The 13,950-nt window shown below is 42.5% G+C and overlaps 2 protein-coding genes and 1 non-coding gene across 5 annotated transcripts in view; 2 read left to right on the top strand and 1 right to left on the bottom strand.

Annotated features, from left to right (window-relative positions):
* EVI5 (ecotropic viral integration site 5) overlaps positions 1 to 4,708 on the bottom strand; it is a 78,984-nt gene extending 74,276 nt beyond the window's left edge. For all 3 annotated transcript variants that reach the window (XM_031053092.2, XM_031053093.2, XM_031053094.2), the window contains exon 1: positions 4,598 to 4,708. The gene's annotated coding sequence lies outside the window, so the exon portion shown is untranslated. The remainder of the gene's footprint in view (positions 1 to 4,597) is intronic.
* Positions 4,709 to 6,365: 1,657 nt separating this feature from the next.
* RPL5 (ribosomal protein L5) lies at positions 6,366 to 13,602 on the top strand. The gene is made up of 8 exons (XM_005153924.3): positions 6,366 to 6,506; positions 7,271 to 7,340; positions 7,433 to 7,548; positions 9,047 to 9,181; positions 9,750 to 9,952; positions 10,888 to 11,065; positions 12,714 to 12,802; positions 13,440 to 13,602. Exons 1-8 carry the CDS (start codon positions 6,504 to 6,506, stop codon positions 13,537 to 13,539), a joined length of 894 nt encoding a protein of 297 aa, XP_005153981.1. The 5' UTR covers positions 6,366 to 6,503; the 3' UTR covers positions 13,540 to 13,602.
* LOC115947303 (small nucleolar RNA SNORD21) lies at positions 10,633 to 10,729 on the top strand. The gene has a single exon (XR_004081249.1). It is a non-coding gene; the product is annotated as a small nucleolar RNA SNORD21 (small nucleolar RNA).
* Positions 13,603 to 13,950: the final 348 nt, after the last annotated feature.

The following is a 13,950-nucleotide window of genomic DNA, read 5'->3' as shown; positions in this document are numbered from 1 at the left end:
AAAATACCATTCCACACAACCTCTGGTTTTATGTACCAGCAGCCCAAGTATTTTCCAGGTGTCATTCTCCTTGTTTATAGGGATTAGATAAACTTATACCACAACCTACAGGCTAGAACCAAAATGCTCACTTCCCATTTACCAGTGTGTGCATATGTCCCTTTCCAAAGAGATGTATTAAACGAGACTCGATGGAGAAGCCAAATAACACAAACATGGTCTTACAGAATATGGTGACACTTGATTTTTTACTAGAATTTTAAACAAATCAGGCAACAGTGGTTGGCAAGACCCCACCTTCAGTATCTTACTCTCCTTTAAATGATCAGCTAAAGGGTCAACTTTCTATTGGTTACACTCAAATTCAAAAGAGTAAACTAGTTTCTAAATGACTGGCTGATAACCAGGTTTACTTGCGGGCTATAAACTCATTGCAACCTGCAGCCACTGACAGAGAGCAAGAAATAAAAGGTCCAAGTTTCAGAAGTGAGAAGTGTAACCAATTTAGTAATTTCCACATAGGAAAGTAGTCTGAGCTATTACATAAATATAGTAGATTTAAACCCAAGTGCAGACATCAACAGTCAATTCTGTTGACACAATCCATGTCAACATCTGTGGTCTTGTAGTAATAATTAATTTTGCCCACCAATTTTCTTGGTATTCGCATGACTTGTCTCCACAAGCACTTACAGTGTAACTTGGGGCAGCATATTTTTGTGGCTAAAAGGGTCTTCCTCTATGCTACTAGAGGTTGTAAGAGTGCTCCTGCAGCCTTTCCTGAGCACAGCACTTAGAGGAAACTAATTTTCCTCAGTTATTGCATAAAGAAAAGGGAGATGGGTCTTCAGAGAGATGACATACCTACTCATCATCAAATGAAATCAGTTATTTTCTGATTAGTTGATCACTGACTTTTACATTTTCATTTGGAAATATTTACTTCTTTCAAAAAGTCTTACTAGTTGGAAATGCAAGGAAGACCAATGACACTGATAATTTTAGTGCCAGTCTCACACTAAGATGACTATAAAATCCCAAACCTGTTCTATCATGGTCTATCTTATTATGGAATTTTAACTAACCTTTGCCATTCTGTCTTTAGAAAGACTGATAAAATTCTTTTTCCAAAGGGATGAGAATTACCCACTGAAGCTTCAGCCAAACCCATAAAGTTCCACCACTAATGCACTCAAAGGGAGGGAAAATATTATTTTGCTTAATGAATATTGGGGGTTTTCCCCGCTATTTCAGAGAGCATGGAAGTTGAAATGCCTTTTTACTATGCCTGAAATTAATTCACTGTTAATATACATAATCAAGAGGAATATCTGAAAAATGAGAGCTTTAAAACTAACTTCCTCTGTCCAATGTCACCCTAGAGAGCAATGTGGACAGTTCATGTCCAGAATGTTAGGGTTTGCCTAATTATTGTTTTTTAACACCCATTTTAAGAGACACTCCATAGTTTTACCCCACAGTAAACTCTTCTAAAATCCTGTTAGTTTGCAGTACACAGTCAACTGGTGGCAACAACAATCCTCTATTAAAGCACTGGCCCCATCTGCCAGGCTGATGAAACTGAAGAAAAAAATGCATAGTTAATAGAGCCTAAGATGAGGATGAGTCAGAATTCTGTATCATCATAATGCAATTATACTCTTTTAATTTAAAAAAGGATCAAAACATGCTATGGTGTCATTATACAGGTATTTAATGCTATGCTAAGAATCGCTAAGACTTAGTCATGACAACATGGCGTAGGAAAATTCAGAAGATTGAGAAGTTCGATAGCTTACCACATAGCAGAATGCATTATATTACCCTATTACCAAAACATTAATGGTTCATTTCTTTGTTAATTTTAAGGATTAGACTGGAATTAAAACCAACATAGATCAGAAAAGATAATGCAGCCTGAAATAACATGAAGACCAAAGCATGACCCCTGACAGCAGGATCAGAAGAAGATCCCATCCATTATTGCCTGAATCCTATAGCTGGCTCCATTGCTCCCCAGGCTCTCTCAAAACACCACCTCACTCCAGAGTTCACAGGAAGTCACAGAGTAAGTAAGTAAGTAAGTAAGTAAGTAAGTAAGTAAGTAAGAAGTTCACAGAGTAAGTAAGAAAAAGCTATAATTCACTAAATCATTTCTGCTGTTATCTTTTGAGAATACAGTTTCTGCATAAATGCATACAACACAAACACATTCCAACTGCTTGTAAAATGAACACAGCAAGCCAAGATCCTCTGCACTATTACTAACCACCACCCCTTTATTCCAGTCACCCTTGCTGAGGAAGGAAAGGATGCACTGCAACAACAGCCATCTAAGCAGGCAAGGCTACAACGAAAGCACAATATTCCCTATTTACAGGAATAAAAAACTTACCAAGAGATGATGTTGTTATGAACATGGAAGACACAAGGCACACTAGCTCCAAGCTGAGGTGACACATTCAAGAGATTCAGAGAATATACCTAACAACTCCTAATTAGGTACTCTTACAATAGGTAATATTTGTTGGGTTTTTTAAATGATAAATATTTTAATCACGTCTGGGAAAAAAGTGAATTCAGAGTATATAATCAGAGCAGGTATAGGTTCTTTGAGGTGAAAAAAAAGAAGCATTCACAGTCAAAATTTATTTTCTTTATTACGCTCTTTCTAATGAAAAGATTTTTCTTTTAAAGGATGTACATGACATCCAACGATACCCATCTATGAATTTTTACTATGTCAATTCCATAAGCATTACAAACTATTTTTTTTCTACAAGTGAGAAAACTAACCAGGAAGAGTAAGAGAATGTCAACATAATACTTGATATGCATACGCCCAGCTTGGCTGGTTCCCCCTTCTGAATTGTGATATCAGAAGCATGAATTAGCAAAGTAAACAACTTTGTTTTTCGAACACTTGACTGACAAAAGGACATGTCTTCCAATTTTTATTACTTCTCCATTTATATCAATCCTACCAAAAGAACAACCTGACAGTAACATAGGTCAGGCTTGTCCTTTCATTCACGCCTTCCTGTGAATTTGGGAAAGCTTTATTTTCAACCATTCTCATCTCCAGCCATCTCCTGCTTACTTGTTCAAAAGCAATCAAACAAGCCCATGGAAAACAAGCGTATGGAAAACAGCAAGGAAAAAGTAAAGTAAATTCAAGACACCCAGCTGTAGCTCAAGAAGAGCCTAAGCCTCAACCCACAGGAAATCAGAAGATACAGGGACAAATTCAGTTGCTCTGGTGAAACTTTCTTCTCCCAACATCTGTTCCACTCAGTGACAATCCCTGCAGCTGCTCTGAGCCCAGTTCATTGAAGTCAGGCAATGCTGATTCACATCAGCTGCTTTCCTCCTCATCATGTCCCTCTTTTTCACTGCCCATCTCTATTTCTTCTCCTAGTCCTTACTTGAAAAAGAATTCAGATCTATGTATTTCAAAAATAAACCTTAAATTCTTAAAGGTGTAAATAGGCAGATGTGCTATCATGACCAAAGCAGAAACCACACACTGAGAGAAGGGAAGAGAAACAAACAGGCACATTTATGCAAAATGCTTTTCATTACTATCTACCAGAAAAAAAAACCAAAACAAAACAACCCCAATATCTAGTCACTTTTTTCCTTCAGAAACATGAAATAATGTGAATTTTTAAAATAACAGAAAAAAGGTTTTAGATAAATACTTTTGGAGATAAGTAAAGCATACTGAATACTGTCACTTCTCTGTACAAACCTGCCTCCTTTCTGTACCTTTGTACGTGATCTTTGAAACCAAAAAGAACTCATCGCAGGCTGATATGAAAGTTTGTTTTGATACAGCCAGTGTTAATGCAAGCTCATGCTGGAAATTCAAAATGGTATATGCCAACTTCATGTGTGCAATATAAATGCTCTGCCTAGCAGTGCTGGAAATGAGCAGGAATTAGATGGAACTACAGAAAAACGACACCAAGAGTTCGAGCTAGAACACATAACAAGTAGCCACAACATCAGTATCGACTTTTTACCCTCATTATATAATCTCGCTCACGCAGCTGCAGCAGGAGGTGCTAGGAATGAAACCTCGAAGCAGCGCTAGTAACCTGTATCTCTGTTCGGAACCGGAGACGCGCCAGTCGCCGCTTTAACGTTACTTCCATATCACCGAGGCTGAGCCCCCCACAGCAGACAGACTGGCCAAACGAAACAGGCCCCCCTCGCCGCCACCCGCCCCCGGCTCCACAGAGCGGAGCTGCCAAAGACCAGTTCTCGTCCCAGCGACGGTTGAGCCGCGCCCGTGCCGCGGAGGGGCAAAGGAGCGCGGAGGGACAGGGGCAGGCCGAAGCCGCCACCGCGGCCTCCCGTCATCGCCACCCTGAGGGTCCGAGAGTCTTCCCCCGCCCGCCGCTCCATCGCGGCAGCAGAGCGCCGGTCCCTTAACGGCAGCCGGTGCGGGCGGGGAGGCGACGCCCCACCGCTGCCCGGCCCAACAGGAGGGAGAACGCTGGGGCCGGGGTCGCCGCGCCCTGCCTAGGCCCGGCCACTGCACCGCCAGCGGCCCCTCACAGCGGCTAGGGGCGAGTGCCCAGCCGCGCCTCACCTTGGAAGCGTTGCCCGCGGCGGCTCAGTGCGAGCATCGGCGTGTCCCGCCGCCTGCCCCGCGGAGCTGCGCCCTGCCCCCGGCCGCTCGGCCCCGGCAGCCGGGACACGTCCCGCACCCGCGCAGGCGCACTCAGCGCGCAGCCGTCGCTGCCGCCGCGAGAAGCAGCCCCGCGCCCCCACCGCCATGGTTCGGTTACAGCGGAGGGCAAAACCTACCGGCACCTTCATCTAACGAAAGCTCAATTGGAATCGTTAATTATAACTCTGCCTGAGAATACACATGTTGCTTCACAGCCAAGGACGCAAAGAATACAGTCTTAAAAGCCAACTAAGAAGCAACAACAGGTTATAGGCAGGCCTCCAGCATAGCTATCTTTGCCTCAATAAGGCAATGGGTGTTGCAGATAACAGCAAAAAAAGTGCAATTGCTGCGACACAACAGCCCTGCGCATACACAGAGAGATACCCTTCTCATGGGACATACTGCTGAAGTACCAATTTCATCTGTCCAATTGATTTCTTCCATATGCAAGACACTGCTATGGAAGACCAGTGTGATACCTTGCCCTCCACATCATACCTGAGTAAAGTCACCACATGCAATACAACAGAAATTGAGAAGTAGCAGAAAAAAAAAAATGTAAATACACTCCTTTTCCTATTGATAATTGTCACTAGTAAAAAACACTTCATTAATGCATCGAAAACAACAGCTCCACAACCAACCTACCTTCACAAGCTCAGAGCCTCTACACACAGCAGATACCCTTCTAACAAATGCAGTTACGGAAGGTGGGATCTGCCCCAAATTTGTAAGCTCAGGGGTGGGGCTGACCAGCCCAGCTGGAGTCCCCATCACACACGGAGATGTTGACGGGTGGGCAGCAGCCCATATTGTGACGAGGGCTATTGCAGAAGCAAAAAGTTTTCTTAAGTACAAGGAACTGGCTGTATTTTTTCTAGTTCAGCACCAAGACTAATGGAATTTTTATTGTGGCACCACTGATCCCCATGCTGCGTCTTAAGTACTTCATATCTGGAGCTAGTAGGTAGGAACCATCCTGATATTTGCCTGAGATAGGAGACATTTATTATTTCTTTCATCCTCATGTGGGTATTTTTATTAAATTAATAACATTTAAAATATTGATCTATGTATAACAATTAGCGTAGGTTTGGTTTGGGTTTTTTTTGGTGAAGGGAATGCAGGTAACCAAATGCATCAGGAGCAAAGGTGCTGCTTTTTGCACTTCTCTGGCAATGTCAAGAAATTTGGTGCTATTTGACCTGTTTGTTTCAGTATATGGATATATATCTTTGCTTTAATTCATCAAACATCAATTATCCCAAGTAGCTATAATTTATCTTAGGAATAGTGTTTGATTGGGTTTTGGTTGGTTTAATGTTTAAATTATTTACTATTCAATCAACCGTGAAGATTTTCCCTAGAAAACGAAGGGAATTTAAACCCTACATTTCCATAATTGGCTGTTTTAAGATCACACCTATCAATGTTTTCATTATAAGAATCACTCTGCTGTGATAATAGCAAAGGAGTTTGTCTTGCTACCTCCTGCTTCTGCAGGTAACGAAAGAGCACTTAGGAGCGATGACAGGTGACAGCAGCGTTATTTTTCCCTGGAAATACTCCTCTGCCCCCTCAGGGAAGCTGTCTGCAGGCAGAAGCAAGGATGGGTCGACGCCGTCAAGCCGTGCAGGCGCTCCTCCAGGCCGGCAGGGGTCAGCAAGGCCAGGGCCGGCTCTGGAGGCGTGGCTCCGCCTCGCCGGGCTAGCGAGAAGCTGCGGCTGCGCAGGGGGAGCGGCCTTTTTCCCCCTGCTGCGGAGCGCAGTCGTTGTGCGGAGCGGGCTCCGGCCTAGGCCTAGACCGGACAGTACCTGGCACGATGGTCAGTACCGGTCCTCCGGGACGCCCGCGTCGCGAGGATGTTCTGCCCGTCGCGCTGCAGCCGCTGTGCTTCTCTGCTCTCGCGGATGGAGCCGGATTGTCACAGGCCCGACGCTGGCTGTGGCTGCAACAGCGTGGCAATGGCTGCCATTAGCGCTGGGGCTGCGCTTCAGTACGGCTCCCTCGCGTCCCCGTTACCGTCCGCGCTGCTACCTTGAGGCGGCGATAGACCGGGCCAGGCCCAGCCCGCAGGTGCGGGGCATGCGGCCCGGTTTGACGGAGCCCCGAGGCAGCCGCCTGGAGGCTTGGGGTCTCCGGCCGCTGTCTTCCCGCAGGGCAGCGAGGCTGAAGTGTGCGGAAGCGCGGGTCCCGTTGCTGTGCCGGCCGAACGCGCCTTCACGGGGCCGTCGGACGAGTGGGCTTTGAGGCCCTGGGGAACTAGCTGGGAGCGACATGTTTCCTGCTTCAGGCCATGCCGGCAGATGTTCTGCTAACAAGTCTATTTTTTTGGCGTTTTTTCTGAAACCATGAATTTCACAGGAGAAAGGTGTGTTAGTTCCTGTGGGAAGGATCAAGCTTCCGGGGCTTAGTGTGGCTTCCTTCCCCTCCCCCCCCATTTTATTTTTGTGATGCTTTTCATATAAATGCAGAAGTAAGTCCGATTTATTTCTAATTTCACCACGGTTCTCATAGGACATACAGTTAGAATGGCCTTGGCTCTCGTGATTCTGTGTTAATAACATCCAGTCGTGTTTGTTATTCAAGGGGTTTGTGAAAGTTGTCAAGAATAAGGCATACTTCAAGAGATACCAAGTGAAATTCAGGAGAAGGAGAGGTATGTTTAAATTCCCTGTGATGTATAATTAAATGCTACTGATAAATATTCTTATTTAATTCACACGTTTTCCATACTGTGTTGTATTTCAGAGGGAAAAACTGATTACTATGCCCGTAAGCGTTTGGTAATTCAAGATAAAAACAAATACAACACCCCTAAATATAGGATGATTGTGCGTGTTACCAACAGAGACATCATTTGCCAGGTAAGGTCTGTGGTGCTGTTGCTTCCTTACCAGCCTTGTCAGTGTGAAGCAGACAGCAAAGGTGGAGTGGCTGAAGCTTGATCTGAGCAGCTTTTGTAATGTAAAATGGTTTCTTAGAGGAGAGAAATCTTTAATGTTGCTGCAACTTCAGTAATAAAGCGTATTCATGATGCAAAACAAATGTTGGTAGTGCCAGCATCCTTCAGCCAGGTTATTTGTAATGCAAAGTTGTGCTGGTTTGATGCTAAGGTAAGTAAAGACCTTGGGGAGGATTTCTCTCTGTTCTGTGTCTGCTTTATTTAAAGTGCTTGAAAAAGGGAGTCATTGTGTTTGAAGGCAACAGGGTTGACTGAGCTGTCAACCTGCATTGACAGTTGCACTCCATCTGAAAGTGTCTTGTCTTCTGAGAGGTTTTTTCCTATGATGGCATGTGTATGATTTGAAGCAGTGAGGCCATATGATGCCCTTCCTGTGAGACTAAATGAGATTGGTAGATAAGAACAGTAGGCATTTGGTTGTCCTCCCTGGGCACGCAGTTGTGAATTGCATCTCACTGTGCTTCGCTTTCCTGTTTATTTCTAGAATGTTTTGATGAATTTTGAAGTTAGAAATTTAGCGTTTATTATAAATACATGTTGTTAACCTTAACAAAGGGCAACTATAAAAGTTAACTGTTTTGCTTTTTATGTGGGTAGTGATACGTCAGGAACAGTGGTGAGTGCTTTTTTACAGTCGGTTTAGATCTGTTTTATCTTTTGAAACTCAAACTAGAAGTTGGTGGTGGCAGGTGCTGATATCTGATAGAGGGTACCTATCCAATGTGTAGGCATCCTGGAAAAAGGGTGCAACTTTTCAATGTAGGAAGGAGGTGTGGGGGTCAAAAGGAGAAGGTTCCGTAGGTGAAAGGAACAGGAGAAACATACCTGATAGTATTGCTGTCCCACAGGAGACCTTAGAGATGGTGAAAATCTCGGACCCATTAACAAAATAATTCTATAAGGTTATTATCTTAGAATGGCTTGGATTGGAAAGATCATCTAGTTCCAGTCCCTTGCCATGGGGGGTTCATAACAATGTTATCACAAGCTCTGTATCAGATGCTGTTTGTGTCTTTCTGAGGTGTGTTAGATACTGTGTTATGCAGAAAGTGGGGCGGGATCCATCCACATCCATAATGAGTCTTGGAAAGGTTGCTGTTGTAGGCAGTTTTCTGGCGTCTTGATGTGTGTGGAGAGGTAAATGAAAATTGTTGCTGACATGAACTTTCTCTGGTCTAATACAGATTTGGCTTCTTTGTGCTTGTACTTTAGGACTTAATTATGCCTTAAAAAATGAAAAGGGAATGACAAGCCTTTTATTTTGTATGCAGGGGTTGGCAGTGTGCTCTATAGTATAGACATTCCTCTATACTATTCCTGTTCGCTCAACTAGATGTCGAAGAAACTATAAACAGAGCCCAGAATTCTTGTGAGAACACTAACTCTTGTTTCCTTGTCAGATTGCCTATGCTAGAATCGAAGGTGATATGATTGTCTGTGCTGCTTATGCCCATGAGCTGCCGAAATATGGGGTGAAGGTTGGCCTGACCAATTACGCAGCAGCATACTGCACAGGCCTGCTGATGGCACGCAGGGTAGGTATCTGTCCAGGCTACTGCTCTGGCTTTCTTAGTAAAGGGAAAACACTTTCTCCAGTGGTGTGGTGGTATTGATAAATGACTCTGTGGGCTTCTCTAAATAATAACTTTTGCTCTTTACCCCATAGATTTGATGGCCTCCTGTGACTGTCAAATCACAGGAAGTAGTATAACCACTCAGGTTCAATTCCAGCAGCCCACTTTTAATTAAGTCATAGCACTTAAGTTTGGTGGAGGGAGGGAGTCAGAATAAAAATGTAAGAAATGTACCTCTAAGAGCTGAAAACATATAAACAGCATCCATCCATTTTCCATATGAGCTTAGGGACACGTCTTTGAGTTTATTGGTGTACCTGTTGGAACAAAAGGTTGAAACTTAACAGATGTGCTTCCAGTGGTGGTTGGTAAAAGCTTTGTTATTAGTATGTGGTGCTAATTTTTGTAAAGAAATTAGTTAAGACATTAAAATTTTACTGCAGATTTGGGCTTTATGGGGGTGGTGGTGCTTCATTTTGTTCATTAATGGAAAGAATTTCAGAAGTGCCTCTGTTTTCCTTTCCTGCAGCTTCTGAATAAATTTGGCCTTGATAAGATCTACGAAGGCCAAGTTGAAGTGACTGGTGATGAGTACAATGTGGAGAGTGTAGATGGAAAGCCTGGTGCTTTCACATGCTACCTGGATGCAGGTCTTGCCAGAACTACCACTGGAAACAAAGTCTTTGGTGCTCTGAAGGGTGCAGTGGATGGTGGTCTGTCCATTCCCCATAGGTAATTTAGTCTGTTGGAAAGGATTCCTTTAGAATTAACCTGAGATTCTTTTGTAGGTGACAGTGTACTGTACTGTCTGTCACTTAATGTCCCAGTGACCTGGGAACGATGGTGTAGCCTTGGTTCTGGGGTGGGTTTGGGTTTTTGTGTTGGTTCGTTGGTTGTTTCTTAATCCCAGAAGTTCAGTTCTGAGAATGCTGCTGGGAATCTTGCAGCTACCAAGAGATGTTACTAAACTTTTCGAGACTAAAAAGCCATCTTGTTGCTTTGGCTTAAGATCATGAAGTGCTTGCCTGCAGTTAAGTAAATCTGCTTTAGCATTCTGTTGGTTGAAGTCTTTTGCAAATTGTGTGTGCTTACTAATTTCAGTGCAAACTGTACATACCAGGTACAATACCTCTGATGCTTGCTACAAGGGTCAGGACTATAGTAGGTCTGAGCAGTCCACCTGCACTTAAAATTTTTATGCAGAAGTTTTGACAGCTACTGTCATAGGCTGTGAATGACTGAGCCAAGATTTTTGGCAGTTTTACCAACACTGGTACTACTGTTGAGTGCTGCTTTCTGCTAGCAGCAGTGAATGGGAAGGGAGAAATCTGAGCTCTGTTGTGTATTTTCTTCCCTTTTCCCATGATCGTTTATTCATTCTTGACTAATTTAGCAGTTTTTCTGACTTGGCTGCTACATGATGATACTCCCAATGACTGAACACTCTGTAGTTGGTCCATGGTGTGTATGTGATGTACAGCACTGTTTCAAGACGGGACTGATGGCAGCCGAGCCAAACTCAAGAAAATCATGAGATGGAAGTTTTATCTTGTATTTTATAATTAGAGGGTTGTATCCCTCAGTTATCTGTATTGGTCATTTCTGTGTGGAACCTAGCCTCTGAATTGGACCATTTGTCAATGTGTCTTTGTAATGGTGTTTCACAGTACCAAACGTTTCCCTGGGTATGACTCGGAAAGCAAAGAATTCAATGCAGAGGTTCACCGCAAGCATATCATGGGCCAAAACGTTGCAGATTATATGCGCTACCTGATGGAGGAGGATGAAGATGCTTACAAGAAACAGTTCTCCCAGTATATAAAGAACAACCTAACACCTGATGGGGTGAGATTTCTCTCTGGCTTGTGTGCTTTAATAGAGGTGTTACTAAGTATTGCATAGAGAGGTCTCTAGTAATGCAGAAAAGATTAATATAGAAAAAATGAGATTTGTGTTACATGTTATCCATGCAAAGGAAGTATTTTTTCCTTCTTTAAGAGCTCTGCAATATATTGTAGACCTTTTGAAAGCAAGATCTTCTTTTCTGCCATGAAGCTTAGGTTCTGCCTATAAATCTAAGCTTACAGGACTGCATTCTAAGCTGGGCAGTCTTTGCAACCTTTTGGGAGGGGATTTTGTTTGATGTAGAAGTTAACTTGAAGTTTCTATACATGCTGCCCACTCATTCCTAATTCCACACCACAGCCTGTCATTTCTGCAGCTGTGGGGTTGTGCTCTGTGTCCAATCTGTTAAGCATTTTTGTGACCCTATAGGTAATTCTGTGTCCCAGGTGAATATAGGCTAGCCCAAGCTACTTTTGTTGTAGAAGCTGGAATCTTGTGAAATTAGAGAGACTGTAACACATCACAGAATGTTTTGCATAAAATACTAGAAAATGTGCGAGATTACCCAGGTATTTTCACTTCTTTCAAGTGTTCAACTCCTTTCACATAGCATGTCTTGCTGCTTGTAATATTTTTGCCTGGTTTCCCTAATTACTGGTCCTGAAGCTCCAAACAAACATTCTCAAGTCAGTTTTCAGGCTGTGGAAAACTTAACTTTATTCTTTGTCCCCTTATTGCTATATGGCTTTGGATGGTTTGTTTTGTTTTGGGTTTTAACTTAATGGCTGCTTTTTGTAACTTAGTATTTGCTAAAAAATAAGGTTATATTGTAAATGCCAGCTTCATCTAGTTTACTAATCAAACAATATTTATAGCTTGTATTGCAATGAAGTGAGCCCAGGGCTTTTGGCAGTAGCTAGACACTTAGTCTTTGGCATCTTGAAGACTTATCACAGCTGGGATCTAGTGATCTTAATTAACCACCAGCAAAGGTATTAAAATTGGTGGTGTTACGGTGCCAGAGTTAATTTTGGGACACAGCAACATTATTGCACCTCTGGGGACAGTGCAGGGACTGTCATAGTTCTTGCAAGACTTGCTACTCTGAAGCTGCTTTCACTGCTTCTGCTTCTTCCTTCTTACTAAGCAGCTTTATAACATATGCTGCTGTAGGGTTTGAAAGGGTGATAACATGTCTGATGACAGTTTGTGTGGCATCATTTTGGCATAGTAAGTAAACATGAAGTATTTTATTCTAGGTAGAATAACCTTCTAGATTGCCTTCTAATTCAGTGTGGGGAAGCCATGGCACTGAAAGCAGGCTTTGGAGGAAATAGTATTTCAACTGAAAGATAATAGCCTGTATCTGAGAGACTTGTGAGTTATCTGTAGTTCCTTTATGGCAGGAGGAAATTATTTTTCTCTTGTTTGTGTCCAAGTTGTGGGTTTGACTACTGACATTGTATCCTAGTGTATGAGAAGTATTTTAAAGGCAGCCATGCAAAATTACAAGCTGTATTGTTATGTATTATGGAACCCCTTTCTAGTGCATGCTCTGGTCAGGGTGTCTTGGATTTTTTTATATGATGGTACAACTGAACCACTATGGAGAACTGAACAATTTTTTTTTTAATTTATTTTTTTTAAGATGGAAGAAATGTATAAAAAAGCCCATGCTGCTATACGGGATAATCCCGTCCATGACAAGAAACCCAAGAGAGAAGTCAAGACGAAGAGGTAAAACTCATTCTCTTTAACATGAATGTGACTGTTAGAGACACTTTTGGTTATGTTAAAACAAGTAATTAATTCTCTTTGCAGTTAGGTCAAAGCTTTCATGTTTCAGTTGAGATTAAGGTACAAGCAGTTCTGTGTCACTTTAACTTTAGATTTTAAGAGCTCTCAATTATATAAAAGCATTTCTCAAGTGGAACATGTTTTTGGCCTGAATAGCTGGAACTCTTTAAGTGTTTATCTGCAGCTATTAAATCTTTTCAAGGGGAAAGCTGCTTCTCTGACTGATTTGTCAGCACCAAGCTATTTTGATTTTTCAGGGTTTTGGGAGAAAAGAAATCAAGCCCTGCTGTTGCATTGGGCTTGACAGTGTCTGTATTCTAGTTGCAAGAGTACCGACTGAGCTTACCTTGTGAGGAGTTAAACTGCTGCAACCATGAAGCAACCATGTCCAACCCTGTTGTTTTGTGTACCCACACTACAAATTTAAATCATTATATAAAGAAATTGCATGTTACAGAAGTGAGAATATGTTCTAGCACAGCATACTTGATCACAGTTCTGGTGCACTGCAGCTTGCTTGAGCACCCTTTTGCTTATTTCTGCCTTGGCTGTATCATATATTGCACTTACATTGCAGATGGAACTGTCCCAAGATGTCCCTCGCCCAGAAGAAGGACCGTGTTGCTCAGAAGAAGGCCAGCTTCCTCAGGGCTCAGGAACGCGCAGCTGATAGTTAAGACAACTTCCACAGTTTGCTATAAAGCTTTGGAAAAAGTGGCAATAAATTTATTGAGTAAGCAGCTGTGCAAGACTGGCTTATTTATGTATCTTAGAAAGATGCAGAATAGTGATCCAGATATGCTATAGCTTTAAATAGGTTTCTCTCCCGCCCCCTCATGAATTGAACTTAACAGAGGAGAGGTGACAAACTTGTAACACAAAGGGTGCTGCATTAAAATCATTCCCATGAAGGGGAAATCAATGTGATTAATTTCTAGTGTGACTAGTACCAGACTGAGAAAAAGAAATAGCTGCTTCTAACTAAAAAAAATACCATAAATTTTTAAGAATTTTTACATGTCCCTCACCTTTTTTCTTTCAGCATACTTGATATTATGGAGAAATCTGTATGGGGCTTAGGAAAAAAG

Source organism: Melopsittacus undulatus, chromosome 6 (genome assembly GCF_012275295.1).
Source record: "Melopsittacus undulatus isolate bMelUnd1 chromosome 6, bMelUnd1.mat.Z, whole genome shotgun sequence".
In the NCBI taxonomy this organism is placed as follows: Eukaryota; Metazoa; Chordata; class Aves; order Psittaciformes; family Psittaculidae; genus Melopsittacus; species Melopsittacus undulatus.
This window is presented reverse-complemented; position numbering and strand designations above follow the sequence as displayed.

Bases quoted from the DNA above. Each gene is read 5' to 3' on its own strand.
- RPL5 (XM_005153924.3), top strand. The intron at 7,341-7,432 runs GTATGTTTAAAT...GTTGTATTTCAG, and splicing joins GAAATTCAGGAGAAGGAGAG to AGGGAAAAACTGATTACTAT. The intron at 7,549-9,046 runs GTAAGGTCTGTG...TTTCCTTGTCAG, and splicing joins ACAGAGACATCATTTGCCAG to ATTGCCTATGCTAGAATCGA.